The sequence below is a fragment of the Hydra vulgaris genome, chromosome 09 (genome assembly GCF_038396675.1).
Source record: "Hydra vulgaris chromosome 09, alternate assembly HydraT2T_AEP".
NCBI classification, from domain to species: Eukaryota; Metazoa; Cnidaria; class Hydrozoa; order Anthoathecata; family Hydridae; genus Hydra; species Hydra vulgaris.
Genome location: NC_088928.1, coordinates 57,405,342 through 57,426,788, shown reverse-complemented (window position 1 = coordinate 57,426,788; position 21,447 = coordinate 57,405,342). Strand labels below are relative to the sequence as shown.

Sequence of the window (21,447 nt, the reverse complement as noted above, 5' to 3'; positions counted from 1 at the left end):
AGATAAATGAATTCATTAAGCTTGATTTTGACTTTTTTAACAGTATATTTTATTTAAGTAGGTACACAAATAAAAACAAATATTGTTCAATAATTAAATTGAATGTTTCTTAACAAAGATTACCTCATATTTATTCTCCTTCTTTTTATTTTATTACTCTAATATAGATTGCTTGCTAACAAAAAAAAAGAGTTTAGTAATAAAATTAAAATACTTTTGAGTTTGTTTTATAAGTTAAGAAACTTAATTTTTTATGAACAATTTTTAACAAATGCTTATTATAAACAGATGATACGATTTATAATTATACTTATATTGTTTTATTTGAGTATTTTTTTAAGTTTACACGATTGCATAGAAATATTTAAAAAGTTTTTTGTTTTGAGAATTATTAACAAAAGAATTTGCATAGTTAAGACTTTTTTATGTAATTTAATTTTTTTTTTTGTTTAATAAAATTCATAAAAAAAAAAAAAATTTAGTTGTTAAAAATGATTATTTTCTATAGCTGTGTTTTTTTGTGATTTGTTTAAATGTAAAACATTTATAAGATAACGTAAAACATTTATTAAACAATTAAATTCCTGGCGAACACGATCTTACGAAGTGCAAAAATATGCTCTAAAGAGGCATTAAACTTTTTTATATTTTTTTATAACGCAAGTGAAAACGCTGAACAACATAAATATACCTAATATACGAAATATCTTAAAAACCTAACTTATTCTTTGCTAGTCAAAACAAAATCGCTGTTCAAGTAATTAACAAGGGTTTTCCTTTATCAATATGTTAATATTTTTTGTTTACTCCCGAAGTTTTAAAAAATAAAAAATAATTGTTTTTTTTTATTAAATAACGCAATTACAATTTTTAGAAAATAATGAATATATATGTGTATATATATATATATATATATATATTATATATATTTTACTTCATAATATTGAACTAAAATTGATATTAAGATAACAATTGAAAACACAACAAACTTTTCATAATATATTCACATTTACAACATTTATACATTGTTTTAGTTAATTGAGTTAATTGTTAAATTAAACCAGTTCTCGGTTATTTATTTATTGCGGTAGTTAAAACATTTAATGTCTATAAAAAATAAATAAAGATAAGCCTATGACGTCAAATATCGCGTTAAGCTAATGCGTTAAGCACTTTTTTTATTTAAAACAAGGCCTGTGATATTACAAAATAGTTTATTAGTTGCTAAGTTTTAAGGTATGTTGCTAAGTTTTAAGGTATTTTATTCAATTTGTCTATCAGTAATTAACATTATTTTGTAAACTACAATCCATAGGCTCTTTTCTTCAGTAAACAAAACTATTGAAAAAACAAATTGATATTAAAAATAAAACAACTGTTTTTTATTAGTATTGGGTAACTTGATACAACATTTGTAAGGGGCCCTAAAACGGCAAAGTAGGACTACATTGTGTCATAAACATTTCTAAAAATCATTTCTTTTAAATTTAAAGTTAATTTTTAGGAGGCTAATGTAAATGTAATGCTAGAAGATCCAATTTCGATACATAGCTATTATTTATTGGCAATTAAGAACATATATTATCTGATATATATGTATATTGACATTTAAAACAATATATTATCTGGATTTCTGAAATGTGATTTGGATTATTGGATAGATTATTTGTATTATAATTATTACTTTGTTTGTCTTTCAAGTAAAAACCTGCTTTTTCTCTAAGTTTTATACTTTTTATTTACTTTTTTAATGATACTCATAGTTTTTTATCAAGGTACCTTATAAGATTTATTAAGGTATGTTATCAAGGTACCCCCACCCTATGGGTAATGTACCTCGATAATATACCTTAATATACCTTAATATAAGTTTCTAATTTTACTTTAAATAATCTCACGAGTTTACCCTGTTATATTTTGGTAATTAATAAATTTAATTTTGTAGGTATAAATTTATTCTACAAAAAACCAAGTCTATCATGGTGCCCCACTCTCCCTACTTTAAAATACTTTACTTTTAACTTTGCTTGGCTCTTGAAAATTTAATCAATTGGTTGCTATATAATGATTGATTTTATCTCTTGACAGACACAGTTCATTATAAGAATGTATGCTTAAAATAAGCTAACCTATATGCAAAATATATTTCTTATATTTAACCATCCTTAGGTTTAACTTGATTGACTTTAAATTTCAATGCGACTATTATTATATTTTGCTTAATAAACAAATTTTAATTTTTCACCGCAATTGTCTATCGTTTAAAACTATAAGAGTTTTATTACATTTACTCTATTTTACTAGAAATGAAGTTTTTTGTAAACATTAAAAATATGTACAATAGGTACATTGAAGTTGTTTATATAACAAAAGTGTTAATAACACATTTTAATAACACAAGTGTTTAGCAATCATTTTGTTAAAAAAAAAAAAAATTTATACTTAAAATTGCTCTTCAAAAAATTAATTATTACTCTGTTTATTTTTTCTTAGAATATTTAAAGTTTTTTGTTTATTTTTTGTTGACTTTTTAAAAATAAAAGATAATTGTTATCTGCAAAACTGTTGATACATATTCAAGGTATAAAAAATCTTTTTATTTATTTAGTTATATGTAAAAAATGATTGTGTCAAGAAAACAAATATTTTTATATGTTAAAAAAACAGAATCTATGTAAACATTTGATAACATTATTACATAATAATATTTCTACATTGTTTTGAGTAAATTATTCAATTAAACTGAGCAGCCGTGGCGCAGTGGTTAGAGTTTTGGCTCAGAACCCAAATATCAGTAATTCAGTATATTGCGGTAGTGCAAAAAAGTTAATGTTGATAAATATGAAAGGCAAATAAAAATTTTTTATGACACTCAAAACTCTGTTGCGTGAATGCATTAAGCATTTTTTATTCATAAAGGCCTGCTTAAGAATATAAGGTACTGCAAAGCCTGCAAAGGCACATAAAGCATATAAGGCACAGTTAGGTGATGGCTTATAATTTTTTGATTGTCAAATGTTATTATTTGTCAATAATGTCTGATTTGATCTCCTACTTCATTTTTTTTTCTCTGGCTGTTTTAAATGTTTTTTTTTTGGAAATATTGTGATGACTCAATATTCTATTCTATTTTTTCAGGATGTCCATGTGATTTAATGTTACACAATGAAATATACATTGGAAAATGTTTAATTGGATTGTTAACAATATTTTTGCTACAGCTAACAAAACTAGCAATCTCTCAAGTTTTTTGCTTTTTTTTAGTTGAATTTCTTAATATTAATATTTGCAATTGGTTTTTCCAATTTTTCTGGTAATCATTAACATTTGTATTTTGAAGAAATTTATGATCTGATAAACTACTAAAGTAATCAAAAATTATTGTTCAAAATCATAAAAAAATAATTGATAAACATTTGTCCCCATTGTTTTGTCCACTTAAATAAACAAACTTTAAAGAATAATCAATTTTTTCTGGTGAAAGTTATTTTTGATAACTGGTTTTGCTTTTTCAAATGATAATGATGATAAGAATAATCAGTTTAGAAACTGAAAGATCATTAAACAATATAAGACAGAATATTCATAGTTTTTTTTTTAATAAGAAAAATTTAACAAATGGTGTTCCTATTCTCTCGATCACCACCTTGTTATTACTCTATTATTACTTGTTACAATTTGTTTTTAAATGACACATGAAAAAATGTCACATAATATTTTGTAACTAAAAAGTAAAAAAAATTATACGATTTTAACAAAGTTGCCAGTAATAAAAGAAAATTTGTCGTTTATTTTGTATTTAAGGAATCCTCAATCAAAAAAACACATTTTAGTAATATTTATATATTCTGTGTCAAGTTATTGCCATTAATAATAAATTTAATCTAGTATTACTCAGCATAGTTAAGGAGAGATCCAAGCGATTTGCATTTCTTAAAAACAAAACTTTTTAAACTTTTATTTTCGACTATTGCTGTTATATATTTTTAAAAAGTAGAATTTAAGCTTTTCTTATCTAATTTTTTGATTTTTTTATAAATCTTTTTTCAACTAAAGTATCAAACAAAACAAAACTTCCACTAAAATACATAAAAAGCATCGCGACAACATCATAAAAACAGTTAAAACAAAGGTGTTAAGTATTTACATTTCAAAAATGTCTCTTTTACTCAAAAGTAAAAAGTCTCCTTGTTTACAGCATTAAAGTATTCAATAAATGGCTAAAAAGCTCATATTTTATCTTTCCGTAAACAGTAAAATCGTTAAAATTGAAGTTTTTACATTAGTTTTCACTCATAGCAATTTACTTCCATCATCTCTTTATGGTCCTTTGAGTAAATTACCAAAAAAAACGTTTCAGCTTTTATATAACTTCTGCCCCATAGTATTAAGTTAAAACTTGAAACTTGTAGATAATAAAATCACCAAATATTTGTAAATAAAATAACACAATTAGCTTCGAGATTTAAAAAAAAAAAAAACCAATCAGAAGGCACGCAAAATAAACCGGCATTTTTTGAAAACAAAAGGGCCTAAACGCCCTAATTATTAACTTTAATTTTAATTATGTGTCTTGTAGTTATTACCTTTAAATTTAATCTACATAATGTGTCTTGTAGTTATTACCTTTAAATTTGAGTTAATATTAAAATTTTAGGCTGCTTTGTTTGCTATTGAAACTCTTTTTGAAGAAAAGTACAAAAGAATACCTGTCTTTGTAAGTTTTCTATCCTTAACAACAATGACTATGGCAACAATAATGATGATATTACTTGTATTGTCTTTGTTTTATAATTACACCTTTTAGGTGTCAGGCACTATTGTTGATAAAAGTGGGCGTACTCTATCTGGTCAGACTACTGAAGCTTTTGTGATCAGCACTTGTCATGTTAACCCTATGTGGTATAAGTTATTTTATTTAAAAATTGTTGCATATATTTACAGGCAAATTTGCATAGTTTTTTTTTTGTTAGTTTCTGTACAAACTTTTATTTTTTTAGTTTAAATATCTATAATATGTATGCATAAAGTGCATCATAATCATCATCATCATAATCATCATCATCATCTTTTCTTTCGGCAAATACAACACCATATAAATACTAAAGTTTATATAAATATGAAAGGATATTTTATGCCAGCATCTAAATAAATAGCAAACATATATGTTTATGTCATTAATATGTATGCATAAAACGCATCTCAGAAGATTTTATTCCTTCTGGACTAAAAGTTTGGAAGCTTTTATTCCTACTCTTCAATTTAAAGTCAAACCTCATTCTACTCCTCATTTTTCACTATCTTGAGCAGTTGCTTTATTAATCATTTTATAAATCTTTTTTACAAGAACATCTCTCTAAAAAACAAATCTCCTTTTATTATTTCAAGAAGCTAATGTAAAAAGTTCCTGTCTGATATTAAGCTCTGTTATTCTCTGTTTATTAAATCTTGTATCTTATATCAGATGTGAGGTTCTAGAGACTTTTGGTTAGTCTTCAACAATGTCATTAACCAAAGTAAGTCTAACATTTATTCTTATTAATTATATAATATTTAAAAATTTTTAAATTTTAAAAAGTGCTATATAAGTAGTTCCAATTTTTTAAAACTTTAGAAAACACTTTGACCTCTCCAACTATCCTACGATTAGTCTTCACTCTGTTTTTAGTTTCTTTATATAAAAGTTTTGAGATTATTAAATTATTTCTTACTAACTGCAGTAATAAAGTTATTCTTAAAGGCCTACACTCTTATTTCAAGTAACTTTAAAGGTACCACAAGATATCTTGTGGTACCCTTAAAGCGTTATAAGTGTGAGGTACCAAGTTCAATCCCCACCAAATCCCTGGTAGTACCGCTCTCAATATTTTTCTCTGCACAGCGGCTTTAGTTGTCAAGATTTGTGTTTCGGAGTTATATGATTGACAATTAAGTAGCCTCCTTGCCTGTAGTGGCGTTTTCAGCTTTGGGGAGGGGAATTAACATATATAAAAAAATAGTAATAAATTAGAGCTGCTTTATCTGCCAAACTTGAGCCACTCTACCATTGTTGTAAGGTTGCATTTCTTTCTTTTTTCTACAAATATAATTGTGGTCAATGTTCAAACAAGCTATAGCCTCTGTTATGATAAATCAAAACTCATTCTTGCTTGTTTCTTATTCAACAAGTTTCATTCTCTTACTGTATCTGTCCTTTCATGCTATAAAAACTTTTATTAATCCAGTTTTTTTCCTTGTAAATCAAAAAAACCTTATAACTATTAGCCATCTTCATGTTTTTCTTTTATATACAACCTACAACTTTTCAAGTCTTTAGTTAACCATTTCCTAGTATTTTTACTTATTCTCTATTTTAAAGTAACTCATAACTTAATAGTGGTTGCTTGCAATCTTGTTAAAAGTAAATTAGAATTTGAAAATGTATAAATATTTTCCAGTATTTAATAAATAGTAAATGTAAGCATAACATTATAACATATAAAGTATTATACATTTTTTTCTAGATCCAGCTATTAACCCCTGCTAAATCTTATAGTTTAGCCGGGGCTGGGTTTGAAAAAGTCTCATTTTTAGGCGGGGCCTGGGTCATTTACTTCTAACAAAGCCATTTTCATAAATATGTAATAGCTGCGAAAATGTTTTTAAATATTTTTATTAGCAAAAATATTATTATTGTTATTAAATTTTTTACTGTTATAATTAGAAAAAAATTTTTTTTGACAATTTTTTGTTTTACTATTCAGTGATATTGAGGAACAATACTCGTGTTTAATATTTTTCCTATTGTAATCTTTTTTATGCTTTTTTTCTTTCTCTTGTGTTTTTTTTCTTTCTCTTGCTTAATTGCATGTGCTATACTTGCATGAATGAATGGAAATGATTTTGATTACTTGTGTGATTTTAATTGGTTGCTTAAGTGTTATAGTAATTGGTTGCTCATATTATATCTTTATTTGTGTTAAGTGAAGAGTTAGATTGATGATGGTTGCAAAAAAAAAAAAAAATTATTATTATTATATGAACCATTTAATTTTAGTTTAGGTTTGAATTGTGCATTAGGAGCTGAAGATATACGACCATTTATTGAAAGAATTGGTTTGATGTTTGAGGGTTATGTCATCTGCTACCCTAATGCTGGTAACTTGGCTCTCACAATAAGTTTCATTAATTAAACATCAGTATTTTACAGATACAGTAGCATGCTACAGTATGATACAGTAGCAAGTAATCGGATAAGAGCAAATAGTATTTTAATGAGAAGTTCAATTTTTGATGGAATGTCAAAAGCTTGAGTTTTTATTAAAAATAAATTTTTACTAAATAATCTAATCTTAAAAGTTAAGTTTTTTTTTAAAATGTGCATGCGTAAGAGTATCCAGGCAGGAAAAATATATATTACAAGATAATTTTTTTTTTTAACTTTTTTTTTTAATTGAAAATGTTTTAATTTAAAGTAAATTGATTTAATAATTCTTTGTGAAATCCCTAGCATTTGTTACTGTTTGGCAATGGCAAAACATTGAATTCAAAAGCTCTCATTCTCATTTTAGAATTTCAAATCATGTTTACTTGTTGGTTTGTACCAGAAATTTGTAGATCAAAATGTTACTATAGATCTTCCATTGGATTAAGATCAGGATTTTACAAAAAGCATTCCATAAATGGACTTTAAAAATCATAAAAATCCTTTATGAGGGTTGGAGTGTGCTTTTGATTGTTGTTTTGCTGAAATATTCATCCTCAAGACATTGTGTCTTTAGCATGAAGGCAGCATAACATCCTTAATGATATACTGGTGCATTTTTTTGCCCATTATGCCATTAATCAAATGGATAGGATCAACATAATTTCTATTGAAGCAAACTAAAGTTTTAGTGTTGATAACTGGTATTTAAGGTCTTTGCTCTTTTGAGCAGCAAACAAAATATTATCAGATCCAAATAACTAAAACTTTCATCACTATAAAGTATTTTTGCCCTTTTTTCTCTTGTCTAGTTTAAATGTTCGCCAGCAAATGTTATGATTGGTTTTTGATTCTTTATAGAAGCAAAAGCTTTCTTTACCAAATGTCTTTCAAATAGGTTTGCAGACCTTAAACGATGCTTGTTTGCTTCAACACTACATTTCAGTTCTTTTATTTTAGCATTTAACATTCTTGCGTGGATTATTTTTTAAGACACAAGTTAAAATTTTATCTTGTCTCTTGGATGTAACTTGTGGCCTTTCTGACTAGATGCTTGATTATTAAACTGAGCAGCTATGTCTTTTTGTAGTTCTGTCTTGTTCAATTGCATGCAATATCTGCTTTTTGACAACTTGGCTTTAAAACTAAATATTTTTGCATTTTTAACATTTATTTAAAACAAGTTGTTTGATTCCAAAATATATAAATTTTTATTAATTTTTGTAAAAACTAAACAAAAGCCTTAAAAAATAATTTATTTTTAATATCTGATTGGACACTTTTGTAATTTCGTATTTCGGTAAAATTAGTTTTTAAGATTAGATTGCTTAGAATTAGTAAAAATTTATTTGTTATTAATAATGAAATCAGTTTTTTGGCATTTCAGTGAAAGTTTGAGAGAAATAGGACTTTTCATTTTAAAATTTATTCTCTCATCTTATTGTTACATACTCAACCCTCGAAATTAGGGTCGGCATTTGGCAATGCCAACCTAACTGTCAACATCTTTTCTATGTTTTATGGTAACCTCTTTGTGTAAATTTTTTTTTGTCAAACTGATGCCGACCTCTAGCAGTTTACGGTTGGCAATTTATTGCCATCCATAAGCTGTGGTAAAATTTTTCCTTTAAGAGCTTTGCGTGGGCTGCATACTACTGTGTTAGTGAAATTTGACTTTAATTCATTTTTCGTTTTTTCAATTGTCATAAATACATGTTTCCTTTTTTTTGTTCATATTACAATTATTGTAAATCATTCACAAATTAATAGTAAATCAATGTTTTAGAATTTGCTAAAAATAAAAAAATGATAAAAAATATGTGAATACTTAAGTGATACTTAGAGTTGGTAGGTTTTTAATTTTATTTTATTTTCAGGGTTACCCAATCATTTTGGTGAGTATGATGAGACCCCTGAAGCAATGGCCGAAAAGATTAGGGTATTTATTTTAATATTTTGGATACCATGCATGTTGTGTATGCATGGTGTCCTTTTTAGTGCTTTTGGTAGGTGTTGTTGAGGTCACAAAAGATTGCCTAGGCTAAGGCAGCTACACAGTTTTCTACTTGGGGTGTCATGGCGTGCGACTCACTAATATAAATGCCATTATTAAAATCAAATTATTACAATCTATATTTTGCAAATATGTGTAGTTTTTAAAGTAAATTTTCATCTGTTGAATTTTACCTCTTGCGAAGTTCACCAGACATAATTGCTTAAATAGTTAACTTTTCCAGACTTGTCACTTAACTTCACTTTTTGATTTGCATCTTGTCTTGACTTATTCTCAGTTTGTGAGTGTTATGCTTTCACTTTAATTTTTATCTTGTACTTCTGCATTAGATTGACTCAATCATTTCATTTCTTACTACTAAAGCTAACTAGGATTCCATTGTGATTTTTTTGTGAATGTCCCATAAATACTTTATAAAATTATTTAAACCATTAAATGGGTTTAAATAGTTTTGTTTTTGGTTTTTGTAAAAAATTCTTTTAGCAAAAGCATTGTTAAATAAATTGTTTTTACTATAAATATATTTACAGAAAAAAATAACTGTTCATCTTTTAAACAATTTTTGTAAAATCTTTAAAAGATTTTAAAAAACTAGATATTGAATTTCAAATGTCTCAATTCCTTGGGGTATTTTAGGCAGCAATAGAACCAGGAAAATGATTTTTAAATTGAAAATTTGTTCTATAATAAAACTATACTGTATTTCTTTAATATATAATTGATTTTTCATTATTTATGCAATTAATGATCTAGGTTGTGAATTATATATTTACATAGGAATTTGCATTAGATGGTTTATTAAACATAGTGGGGGGTTGTTGCGGAACAACACCTGCTCACATCAAGTAAGTTATGTTACATTTTATTTTCTATATGAAATTATATTTAACTTATTACTGTTTGATTACCTTGTTTAATTAATTTTTTTGCATGTTTTTTTTTGCATTTTTTCATCATTATTCTGATTTTAAACTAATTTTATTTACACCCATTTTTAAAGGCTTTTTTTAATTATATTTGATAATTTTCAATTATTTCAATAATAAAGTCAACAGTAATGTAAATATGTCAAAAATATCACGAAGGATAAAATAATAGAGAAAATATCTTTGGTATTAATAAAAATAATAATATTAATTCATCCTTATGTTAGTAAATGTTTGTAGTTTTGTGTTATTTTGAATTTGCCAGATTTTTGTTTTAAAATGAAGATTTTAAGATGAAGGGTTTAAACTTATAAGAAGGAAAATAAAGATAAGAGTTTTAACAAAGATGCAGCACTTTAAAAATTTTTTTCACTGGATTTTACTGTGGTAAAATCTTGTCATTTTACCATAATTGATAATTATTTTAGGTTGGTATTAAAATTGCTCACCCAAACCAAAACCCTCAGTTGATGTTTTGTTTGTCAGTTTGTACACTCTGCTCTTGTTCTACCTATTTAAGTCAGTTATAATATATAATTACAGTTATAATATATAATTACAGTTATAATATATAATTACAGTTATAATATATAATTACAGTTATAATATATAATTACAGTTATAATATATAATTACAGTTATAATATATAATTACAGTTATAATATATAATTACAGTTATAATATATAATTACAGTTATAATATATAATTACAGTTATAATATATAATTACAGTTATAATATATAATTACAGTTATAATATATAATTACAGTTATAATATATAATTACAGTTATAATATATAATTACACCTTTGCATGTTTTTAAGTCATTTGATGTGTGTGCAAAAAGTAAAACAAAAAAAAACAAATAAAACATAAATTGTAAATGAAATACTTTCTGCTATGTAAATAGTATTGCTTTTTTTTTTTTTTAAATATTAACAAAAAAAAATAATAATAAAAATAAAAACAGTTACAATAATAATAAAAATAATAGTAGTAATGAATTACAATGAAAGTTACATAGATTATTATTATATTATATGATAAATATAATATTTTTGTTATATTTGATGCAGGTAATCTGCGGTGCTTGAACTAGACTAAGCAATGAAAGCCCACAGAAAAATATGAAATATTTCTATTGAAAAAACTTTTTATATAAAGGAGGATAAGTAATAAAAACAAAGAAAAATGAACAGATGTAAAGAAAAACGAACAGAATAAACACAGATTTATTTTAAGAAGAAAAAGGTTGTACACAATTATAGTCAACAGTAATTTTATTGTTAAAGTATACCTAAAACAAAACAGGACACATAAGTAAACATAAATCTTCATTATATACAAATGTTTAACTTACTTAACACAAATATAAATATGCATAGATATAAATTCTATGTGTAGATGTTAAATCTACACATAGGATTTATATTATCTTTTAGATTTTTTACGCTGGTTTCTAGTAATACTTGACTCTTTTGTACTGGAACATGCGATACTTACTTCGACAACCATTGGTATGTGTGTGTATGTATGTATATATGTTTGTATACATATGTGTGTGTATATATATGTAAAAATATTCCTGCCCTATGTAATTTTTAACATTTGACGTTGTAGTGGTTTTGTTTACTGTTTTCGCTGTTATTGCTATATTTTATTTAAAACCTGTTTTTTTGATTGGCTAGCAACATTCGATCTAGGTATCTATGGCGGCATTAACCATACTTTGTATGGTTTTGTTGTTTTTATAATTTCATTTATATTTCGATATCATATCGGCTTGAGTTTATTTATCCAATAAATACCAATTTTAGCAACTTGTTGTATTTTTAATAAAGTTTAATCTAACAGCATTTATCATATTGGTAGAGTAGTTGAGTATTTTGTGGTTTTCTATTATATTAGAATAATTTTTTATTATTTTATATCATCATTTACATTTTAGTTTATTGTTTTTTGTCATTTTTGTTAAAAAAATTATATTTTATTATATATATATATATATATATATATATATATATATATATATATATATATATATATATATATATATATATATATATATTATTTTATTTTATTTTAAATTTGTTATATTATTTGGTATTGAATTCACATCTCTCACTATCCATATTATTTCTTCAAAAATATTAGTGCTTTACAAATTTGGGTGAAGTTAGGGCTTTGGCTGTTTGTAGAAAAGTCCTTTTTTACTGCAGTATAGAGTAGGCATAAATCACGGGGTTAAGCATAAATGGCATATTATAAATTGCAATGATGTTTCTCTGACGGGATAAACTAGGTATTGGTGCTAAGCCTTTTCGAATCGCAGGTAATAATAAATGCAATTCTGAGGAGAAGTTTACTACCACCACTGCATAAATTATGATTACACAAAAGCAATGTTTTTTCTTTATCTTATACCTCCTATCATTTTATATTTATTCATTTTAAATATTTATATATCTATACATATGTATATTTGTTTTAAGTATTTACTGTAGGTTTATGGTTACTTTTGTATTTACTGTAGGTTTATGGTTACTTATGTGTCCTGTTTTGTTTTTATTACATTTCTATTACATGCGCGGTGTTTAAATTATCATTATTATTTTTCACTACACACTTTACTATAGTGTCTTTGTTTTATTCTGAACATCTGTTCAATATATATTTTTAATTTTATTATCCTTTCTCTCTTCCTAATTTTTTCCTTATTTCACTTTGGGAAGTAAGGAAAAAATTAGGAAGAGAGAAATTTAATTATTCTTATTTCGCTCGGTCTAGTCCTTTGATGCATGTTTTTGCATTTTTTTAAAATTATTTATGTTAGGACTAGGAAGCTATGACTATTTTCCATACTATATACACATGTATTATAATTTTATTTTTTTTGGCTTATCACTTTTTTTATTTCTTCATATTCAATAATCATCTTTTCTTACCTATATTGCTCGATGCTATAAAATATTGCAAATATTTTTTTAAATTTTAATCTTTTTTTTTTTTTTTTTTTTTAAAAATCTTCGCTTCCAACAAAGCTGCAAGCAGCCACTAATTAAAGTTGGAAGTTACTGAAAGAGAAAAGATGAAGATTTTAGAGCAAGATAATGATTGACAGACGACTTAAAATATTGCAAATTATTTGAGTCAGGAAAGCAAGATGAAGGAAGCGAATTCCAAAGAGCTGATGTTCGAGGAAAAAAACTAGACGAATAAGCGTTTTTGAAGCACTTAGGAACAGTCACAGAAAAAGGATGACACTTAATTGAATGACGAGTAACACGAGAATGAATTATAGTAGATGGCACAAGAGACGCTAGCTCTTTAGAGCAGTGCCCATTATAGTATTTGTAGAAAAGAGAAAGAGAAGCAACATTACGACGATGTGATAATGGTTGGAGGTTGGCTGCAAGAGCAGGTCCAACTATGTTTACAATGCGTTTTTGCACCTTGTCTAAAAGAGAAAGAGCATCATTAGAGGATCCGCCCCAGATATGGCAACAATATTCCATACAAGGCCGGATTTGAGATTTATAGAGATAGAGAATAGAATCTGAAGTAAGAAAGTGATGAGCTCGATAAAGAGATGCAACCTTAGCAGATGCTAATTTTGCAACTGATTTGATATATGGTTTCCAAGAAAGATTGGAAGTAATAGTTAATCCTAGAAGATGAAGAGTAGGTGACTCATCGAGTACATCACCGTTCATAAATATAGGAAGATCTAAATTATTGTGATAACGATTGGCTGAAAAAAATTGAGTTTTATCTGAATTAAAGTTCACCAGCCACTGTGAGCCCCATGCTGTAGCAGAAGTAAGATCATTTTCAAGCTCAAATGCCCCCTCCAAGCAATCAGAGGGTGTTGGTTTCTTACCACAACAAGAATAAATGGTAGTGTCATCAGCAAACAATGCCACCTTAGATGAGAGAATATCTGGAAGATCGTTAATGTAGATTAAAAAGAGTATAGGGCCAAGGATAGAACCTTGAGGAACCCCTGAAGTTACAGAATAAGAAGAAGAGTATTGTCCATCGAGAACAACTTTTATGCTACGATTGGAAAGGAAGGATTCAATGATCTTAAAGATGTTGCCGGATACACCATAAGAAGAAAGCTTATGGAGAAGACCAGCATGCCAAACTTTATTAAAAGCTTTTGAAATGTCGAGAGCGATGGCCTTAACCTCTCCACCTTTATCTAATGCACGATAAAACCTGTCAGTTATTACTGTTAACAAATCAGCTGAAGAACGAGAAGATCAAAATCCATATTGATGGTCAGAAAGTAAGTGATTAGATTCAAGATGAGAAATTAAATGTTTGTTAATTAAAGATTCAAAAACCTTGCTTATGATAGGAAGAAGACTAGTAGGACGGTAGTTAGACGAATCAGATTGCTCTCCAGAATTTTTGAAGATAGGAATAACAGATCCCGCTTTCCAGCAGGCTGGAAAGCAAGACTCTGATAAGCACTTGTTGAATAGTTTTGAGAGTATAGAACACAGCTCCGGAGAACACTTCTGCAAGACAATAACAGGTATGTTGTCTGGGCCACAAGCTGTAGAAGAGTCTAGGCAAGAAATCACTTTAGATGCAGATGCTGGAGTGATATGAATGTCAAGCAACGGATCAACCTGTTTGATGGCAATATCAGGTAGAAAGCAACTAGTGGAATTAAGAGATGATATTGATGAAAAGTTTTTAGCAAACAATTCAGCTTTGTCTTTAGGTGAGGTGACAAAGTCTGAACCATACAAGAGAGGTGGAATTATAGATTTGCCCTTTTTATTGATATTATTAAAGATTCTCCAGAAGTCACGAGAGCCTAATTTTTGAGATGAGATACGAGATTTCATGACCTGAGAATAGCGGGTTTTGGCGTTAGACAAAACCTTTTTACAATTATTTCTAGCAGTAATAAACAGACGCCTGTTTCCTGGAGAATTGTTTTGCTGATAAATATGGAAGTAATGGTTTCGATTGGCAATCGCAGCAGCACAGTGTGAAGAAAACCATGGAGGAGAGTGAGGCTTGACCTGGAATTGTCGAGAGGGAATAAAAGATTCCATGCCAGCCTGAACCCACGAAGTTATGTAAGAAGCACATTTGTCGACAGGAAGACGAAAGATTTCTACCCAAGGGCCATCACGAAGAAAATCACGGAAAGAATCCCAGTCAGCTTTACTGTAGTTGTAAGAGGTTCGATAATAGGGGGATTCAGGTGATGAAGAAGAATGAGATATTAGTTTTAGAGAGATCAAACTGTGATCAGAAGCACCTAAGGGTGAATGTGGAGAAACTGAGCACTGACTAGGATCAGAAACAAGACATAAGTCGAGTAGAGAAGGTAAATGGTTCGGGTTGTCTGGAAAGCGAGTTGGAAAATTGACTATTTGAGTTAGGGATTGAGAAAGGCAAAAGTTGTGGGCTTTAATGCCTGCAGAGTCACTGACACTAGAGCCAAGCCATTCAGAGTGGTGAGCATTAAAGTCACCAACAACAACTATATTAGCTGTTGGATAAAGAGAGAGGGCTTGGTCAATATGATCAGAAATAACGTCAAAAAGTGTGCAGTCTTGAGATGAAGGAGAGCGATATAGAACAAAGAGAAAGGCAATGGAGTGAAGTGGTGCTAAACTAAAGCACATAAAAGAATTGTCTGTGGATCCAAACCTAGTTTCACGACAAATGGTTGAATTCTTACGAATGTAAATGCCCAGTCCAAGCATGTGACTATTGGAGTCTTTACAAATTAGAGGAAGATAACCATCAACACTAAGATCACAAGATGAGACAGCTGAACTCAAATTAGTCTCACAAAGTGCAAGTAGGTCTGGTGAACTTTGCAAGAGATAAGACTCAACAGAAGAAAAGTTACTTCGAAGACCACAAATATTAGTGAATGATAAGTTTAGAGAACTTGGTGATGATGATGGTTTTTTGTGTTTTATAGTTTTTGGTACTTTATTCATTTTTAAATTAGATTGAAGAACTTGACTCAAAGCATAGATAGTACTCAGAACACTGTTTAATAGCCCAAGTAATTGTCTCATTACTACTAATAAACCCTAAACCGTAACAAAGGGCTCCAAATGTGGCCTCCGCAATGCGCACCAAAAGTACAAACAGGGACACCATTCATGCGCAACATGGCACTGTTAATACTTTGATATTTTAAAGTTGCAAGGTGGTGGTTTGAGTATTGGTATTTGGGGCTGATTTAATTTTTTCTAATAAGTCTGATTAACATTTATAAAGTCTGAATCAAGCAACACACCTATGGTACTAGTGAACTGGATGGTAACTTGATAATTAATTGAAACAAATGATGGTAGTTTCAATAAAATATAGCGCAGCTCAGCTATTGATTAAAGCATGGATAAAAGAAAACAAAGTAGATTTATTGCTCTGGCCAGCTTGATCATCAGATTTGAACCCAAAGGAATCTACTTGGTTTATTTAAAGTTTGAGTCGTTATCATAAATAATCTCAAGTAAGAACTTAATATCATTTTATCAAAACTTGCATCAGCCAAACCAAAACTATATAAATATAGTTTTTAAGTTTTATATCAGATTTGAACTTAAATGAATCTACTTGGTTTGGATTGGCAAAGAAGTATTTAAAGTTTGAATATGATTCATAAATAATCTAAAGGGAGAACTAAATATCATTTGAAAAAGAGTTTCAACGGAAACTTGCAACATTCTTGTAAAATTAATGCAAAAAAGATGTGTAGCTTGCAAAAAAACAAGAGCAATGTTTTAAATAAAAGTTCAGATGTTTCTTTTTGGTGCATCAGTTATGATACAGTTTTTTTATTGACAACTTTTATTATTATGTTTGGTAACATGTATGTTTTAGCATCTCATTAAAGATTTGTTTAACAAAATTTTTTTCTTGCAAATATATATCAAAATTAATTGAAATATCCTCTTTAGTTTCTGTTATTATACTTTAAATAAGCAACAAAACCTAAAGCAGTTTTGCAATAATGTAGTTTTTTTGAAAGCTCTTTTTAAGTCATAAGTAGTCTATTGAATGAAGAGTTAAACAGGTTACTGAGATGGCAAGCAAAGTTTTTTTTTGCGTTAAAAGGAGATGTTTTTAACACTTATCAAAATGGTCAATAACTTCCAAAACATCTTAATTTAAAAAAAATAGTGTAGTTATGTATGCTTCAGTCACATCCTAATCTCGCCCAGTCACGGACACTGTTGGGAAATGGAATGTAACACTGTGGGTAAAGACTGCTCCATTGTTTAACAAAGGAAAGCAAAGTTACTTTTAAATCATTAATGTTTCACAAAATCTAAAACATGATTAAGTTATAATATACCCCATTCATACTGACAATACAACACATTTTATTTTAGACGCATTTTATGTTTTTAATGTTATAAACAGTATCAAATATCAAAAAAACAACATGTCAAAGTTTATATATTAACACAAGCTTTTTATATTGACAAAGCAACCTTGTAGTATTGTTTTATTGCTTTATTCAGCTTTAAACAATGACAATTTAAAACGCTTTTAAAATAAAACAAGTTTTATTCTCAGTATGAACAGGGTATTAATTGTTAAAATTAATAGTTATTTTTCTTAAACATGATAGAGCTATTGCTGATGCAGTAAAAGATATATCTCCACGTGTTTTACCACAATCATTACATGATGATGTATTACATCTCTCAGGTAATTTTATTTCTTTTAAAAAAATTTTTTTCATAATATATTTGTAAGTAATTGAGACAAGTTGTTGTAATATAGTTGTGTTATGACAATTTATTACACATATTTAATTTGAAAAATTTGGTTGAACAAGGTTTGGAAATAAAGTCCATCATGTTTGATTCACTTTTCATAAACATTGGTGAGAGGTGTAATGTTGCTGGCTCTCGTGTGTTTTGCAATTTAATAAAGAATGGCAAATTTGAGGTATCTTTTTTTTTTTTTTTAAATCCTAATTTATCATATGCAAAAATTAATTTTTTTTAAGGATGTTTGTGCTAAAAATTGACTGGTAAAATTTTAAAAATCTTATTGATATAGGAAGCATTAGCTGTTGCTAAGACACAAGTCGAAAATGGTGCTCAAGTTCTTGACATTAACATGGATGATGGAATGTTGGATGGTGTAAATTGCATGACAACATTCTGTAATTTAATTTCTTCAGAGCCAGACATCTCAAAAGTATGTTGAAAATATTTATTTTGAATAAAAACTTGAGCTGTTACTGTTTTTAAAAAATATTTGAACTATATTGAAACTTTTGTTTAGGTACCACTATGTATTGATTCATCTAAGTTTGAGGTTATAGAGGCAGGATTAAAATGTACACAAGGCAAGTGTATTGTTAACAGCATCAGTCTGAAAAATGGTGTAGATGATTTCTTGCAAAAAGCTAAACTTATTAAAAAATATGGTGCAGCAGTTGTTGTCATGGCTTTTGATGAAAAGGGACAAGTGCGTTTAACTTTTTTTCTACTTATATAAAAATTTTTTGCTTTTATAAATACAATTTTTAAATTTTATATTTCATAAAAGTTTTTATAAAATAATATAAATTTTTACTACTTTTATACTATTTAATCATTTAGTTTTTGTATTTATTTGATACAGTTCTGGCTATTCATTTAATAGTATTATTTTTTCTATTTTTCAACCCTATAGTTCCAAACATAAACCTTGCTACCTGGCACATTTTCACATGTTTAATCTCTTTACCTCTTCTCTACAACTGCACCACTGTTATATTTATTAATTTAATAGACCACTGTTATATTTATTAATTCAATAGACCACTGTTATATTTATTAATTCAATAGACCACTGTTATATTTATTAATTCAATAGACCACTGTTATATTATTTAATTCAATAGACCACGGTTATATTTATTCAATAGAGCTACAATAATTACCATTTTTATAGACTTATTTTATTTAAAAAAGTTACATTATTTAAAAAAAAAAAGAAGTAGGAATTATGTTATTGGTATATTAAATTAATGTAAGTTTATACTACTTATAAATTTTGTTCTTTTATATTGCTGTAAAAAAAAAAAAAGGAAATAAAGTGTTGCATTATTTAACAGAGCTTTTTTAATTATTATCAAGTGAATAATATTTTATATATTTGATTATATACTTAATAAATATATAATAAACTTATACTAATATCATATATATTATGTATATACTTATACAAATATAATATATAAATAACTTATATAATGACGTATGTTTTAAGAAATGCGTTTGGATGCAGTATGGATTAGGTGTAAGTCGCCGGGTAAAGCATAAGTGGTGATGTTTGTCTGACAAGATAAACAAGTTATTAGTGCCGAATCTCATCGAAACAAATTATGTTTACACATTAGCATTAATTTTTTTTTTCCATTCTGAGGCCTTACATTGTTGTGAGCATACTTTTTATTTTGTGATCAATTTTTTGTTTTATAAGTTTTTGGTGATATGTTTGTTGTATATCTTCGTTCATATTAGTGTTTATAAAATAATTTTTTTTTTATTGTTGTAAGTACTGTTTGGGTGCACTGTCTGTCTTATTTATTTTTAAATATTCTTCTATTAGTCTTTATTTTTGTCTTGACGACTGTCAAAATATGCTTTGTTCAAAAAATAATTCTCCTTTATTTTAATGTACTTCATTTCTTCCCTCAGCCGTTCACTGCTCGTGTGAAATGCGTTTGTGAAACTTGTGACATTACATTTTTTCTTTTTTTTGTTGTGAGCACGCTTCTAAAAGTTTCAATTCAAAGTTATATAACAAATATATTTGTTATATAATTTATATAACATTAATATAATTATTATAATATATTGTTTATTGAACCTTTGTATTATTATTTTTCAACTTTTTTAATTAATAAACTTTAAGTTATAAGTTATAAGTATATAAGTTCATATTATTAACCGATTCGATTATATTAATAATATAAGCTTTTATTATTAACCAATTTGAGGATTCCAGTAAAAATATTTAGTTTATTAACTTATATTAGACAAAAAATATTTGATATTCCAACGTTTTGATGTTTTTGATTATTAAATATGATAGTCATTAATTAATAGAATGTGGTCGAACCTCTACAAAATCTAAGCTTTAAGTGAAGTTTTAGTTTGATCAATTTTTTACACTAGATATTTATTTATAAGATATTTATAAATAATGCGCTAGATATTTATTTATAAGATATTTGTAAATAATGCGCTAGATATTTATAAATATTATGCTTGATATTTAATTTTTTAACATTTAAGTTTAAAATTTTCATTGAAGTGTTGCAAGTTTGGATATTTTATTGCATGGACTTTTATGCAATTCAAAGTAAAGTTCTATTTAAGCAAAGTTTCTTGTCAAATAGCCCCTAAAAAACTATAAGAGTTAGTGAATGGTTTGGCTTTTTGACCAGGGTGTGATTAAGCAGACAATATGATAAAGTTTAAGTGGAATTTAAAAAAAATTAATTAAAGTTGAAGTACGTAACGCAGTATGCATGCGTGCGTGATGTACTTTATTATGAATATAACTTCTTTATTTGACAATATGCAAACTCTACTGTTTAAACATATTTTGACTTCAGGAAAAAAAAATTTTAATAAAATTATTTTCTATAAAATTAACTTAAAATTTTCTCCCTCGCAAGTCCTTTAGACGAGTGCGATTTTTTACTCTCGTAATGAAACTAGCGAGTGCCATTTGTTGCGCTCGGAAGGCGTGTTTCATGTGCATGGAGCGATCGCTCTCGCTTCATCGCAAGGCCTATATATATAAATACAGCTCTGTTATAACTTAATTTATTTTAATTTACTTTAATTTATCGAGCACTCCTGAAGATTTATACAAATACGTATACACATATATATGTATATATGTGTGTGTATATATATATATATATATATATATATATATATATATATATATATATATATATATATATATATATATATATATATATATATTTTATATATATATATATATATATATATATATATATATATATATATATATATATATATATATATATATGTATATATATATATATACACACACACACACACATATCGATGGGTTAATTCTAAAACATTGTATGTCCAAGTTTGGGCTATATTGAATTATGAATTTTGAAATGTCGATCTCTGTGCTCTCTACCCTCTACCAAAATATAGGGAGTGGAGGAGGTAAATACAATAAAACAAGTATAATATGTTTTTAGATGTTCAAATTTGTATACAAGTTTAAGCTTTTAAATTCATTTTTCTCACAACTGTCTAAATTGGACAGACAATG

General features: G+C 27.1%; 1 protein-coding gene across 1 annotated transcript in view; it reads left to right on the top strand.

Moving 5' to 3' along the window:
- The window catches only part of LOC100204966 (methionine synthase), a 72,573-nt gene that overhangs the window by 25,181 nt on the left and 25,945 nt on the right, over positions 1-21,447 (top strand). Inside the window, exons 8-16 of the mRNA XM_065806142.1 lie at positions 4,658-4,717; positions 4,808-4,902; positions 7,037-7,137; positions 9,061-9,122; positions 9,975-10,042; positions 17,750-17,829; positions 17,960-18,072; positions 18,187-18,327; positions 18,415-18,600. Of these exons, the coding sequence (XP_065662214.1) occupies positions 4,658-4,717; positions 4,808-4,902; positions 7,037-7,137; positions 9,061-9,122; positions 9,975-10,042; positions 17,750-17,829; positions 17,960-18,072; positions 18,187-18,327; positions 18,415-18,600 (906 nt within the window). The remainder of the gene's footprint in view (positions 1-4,657; positions 4,718-4,807; positions 4,903-7,036; positions 7,138-9,060; positions 9,123-9,974; positions 10,043-17,749; positions 17,830-17,959; positions 18,073-18,186; positions 18,328-18,414; positions 18,601-21,447) is intronic.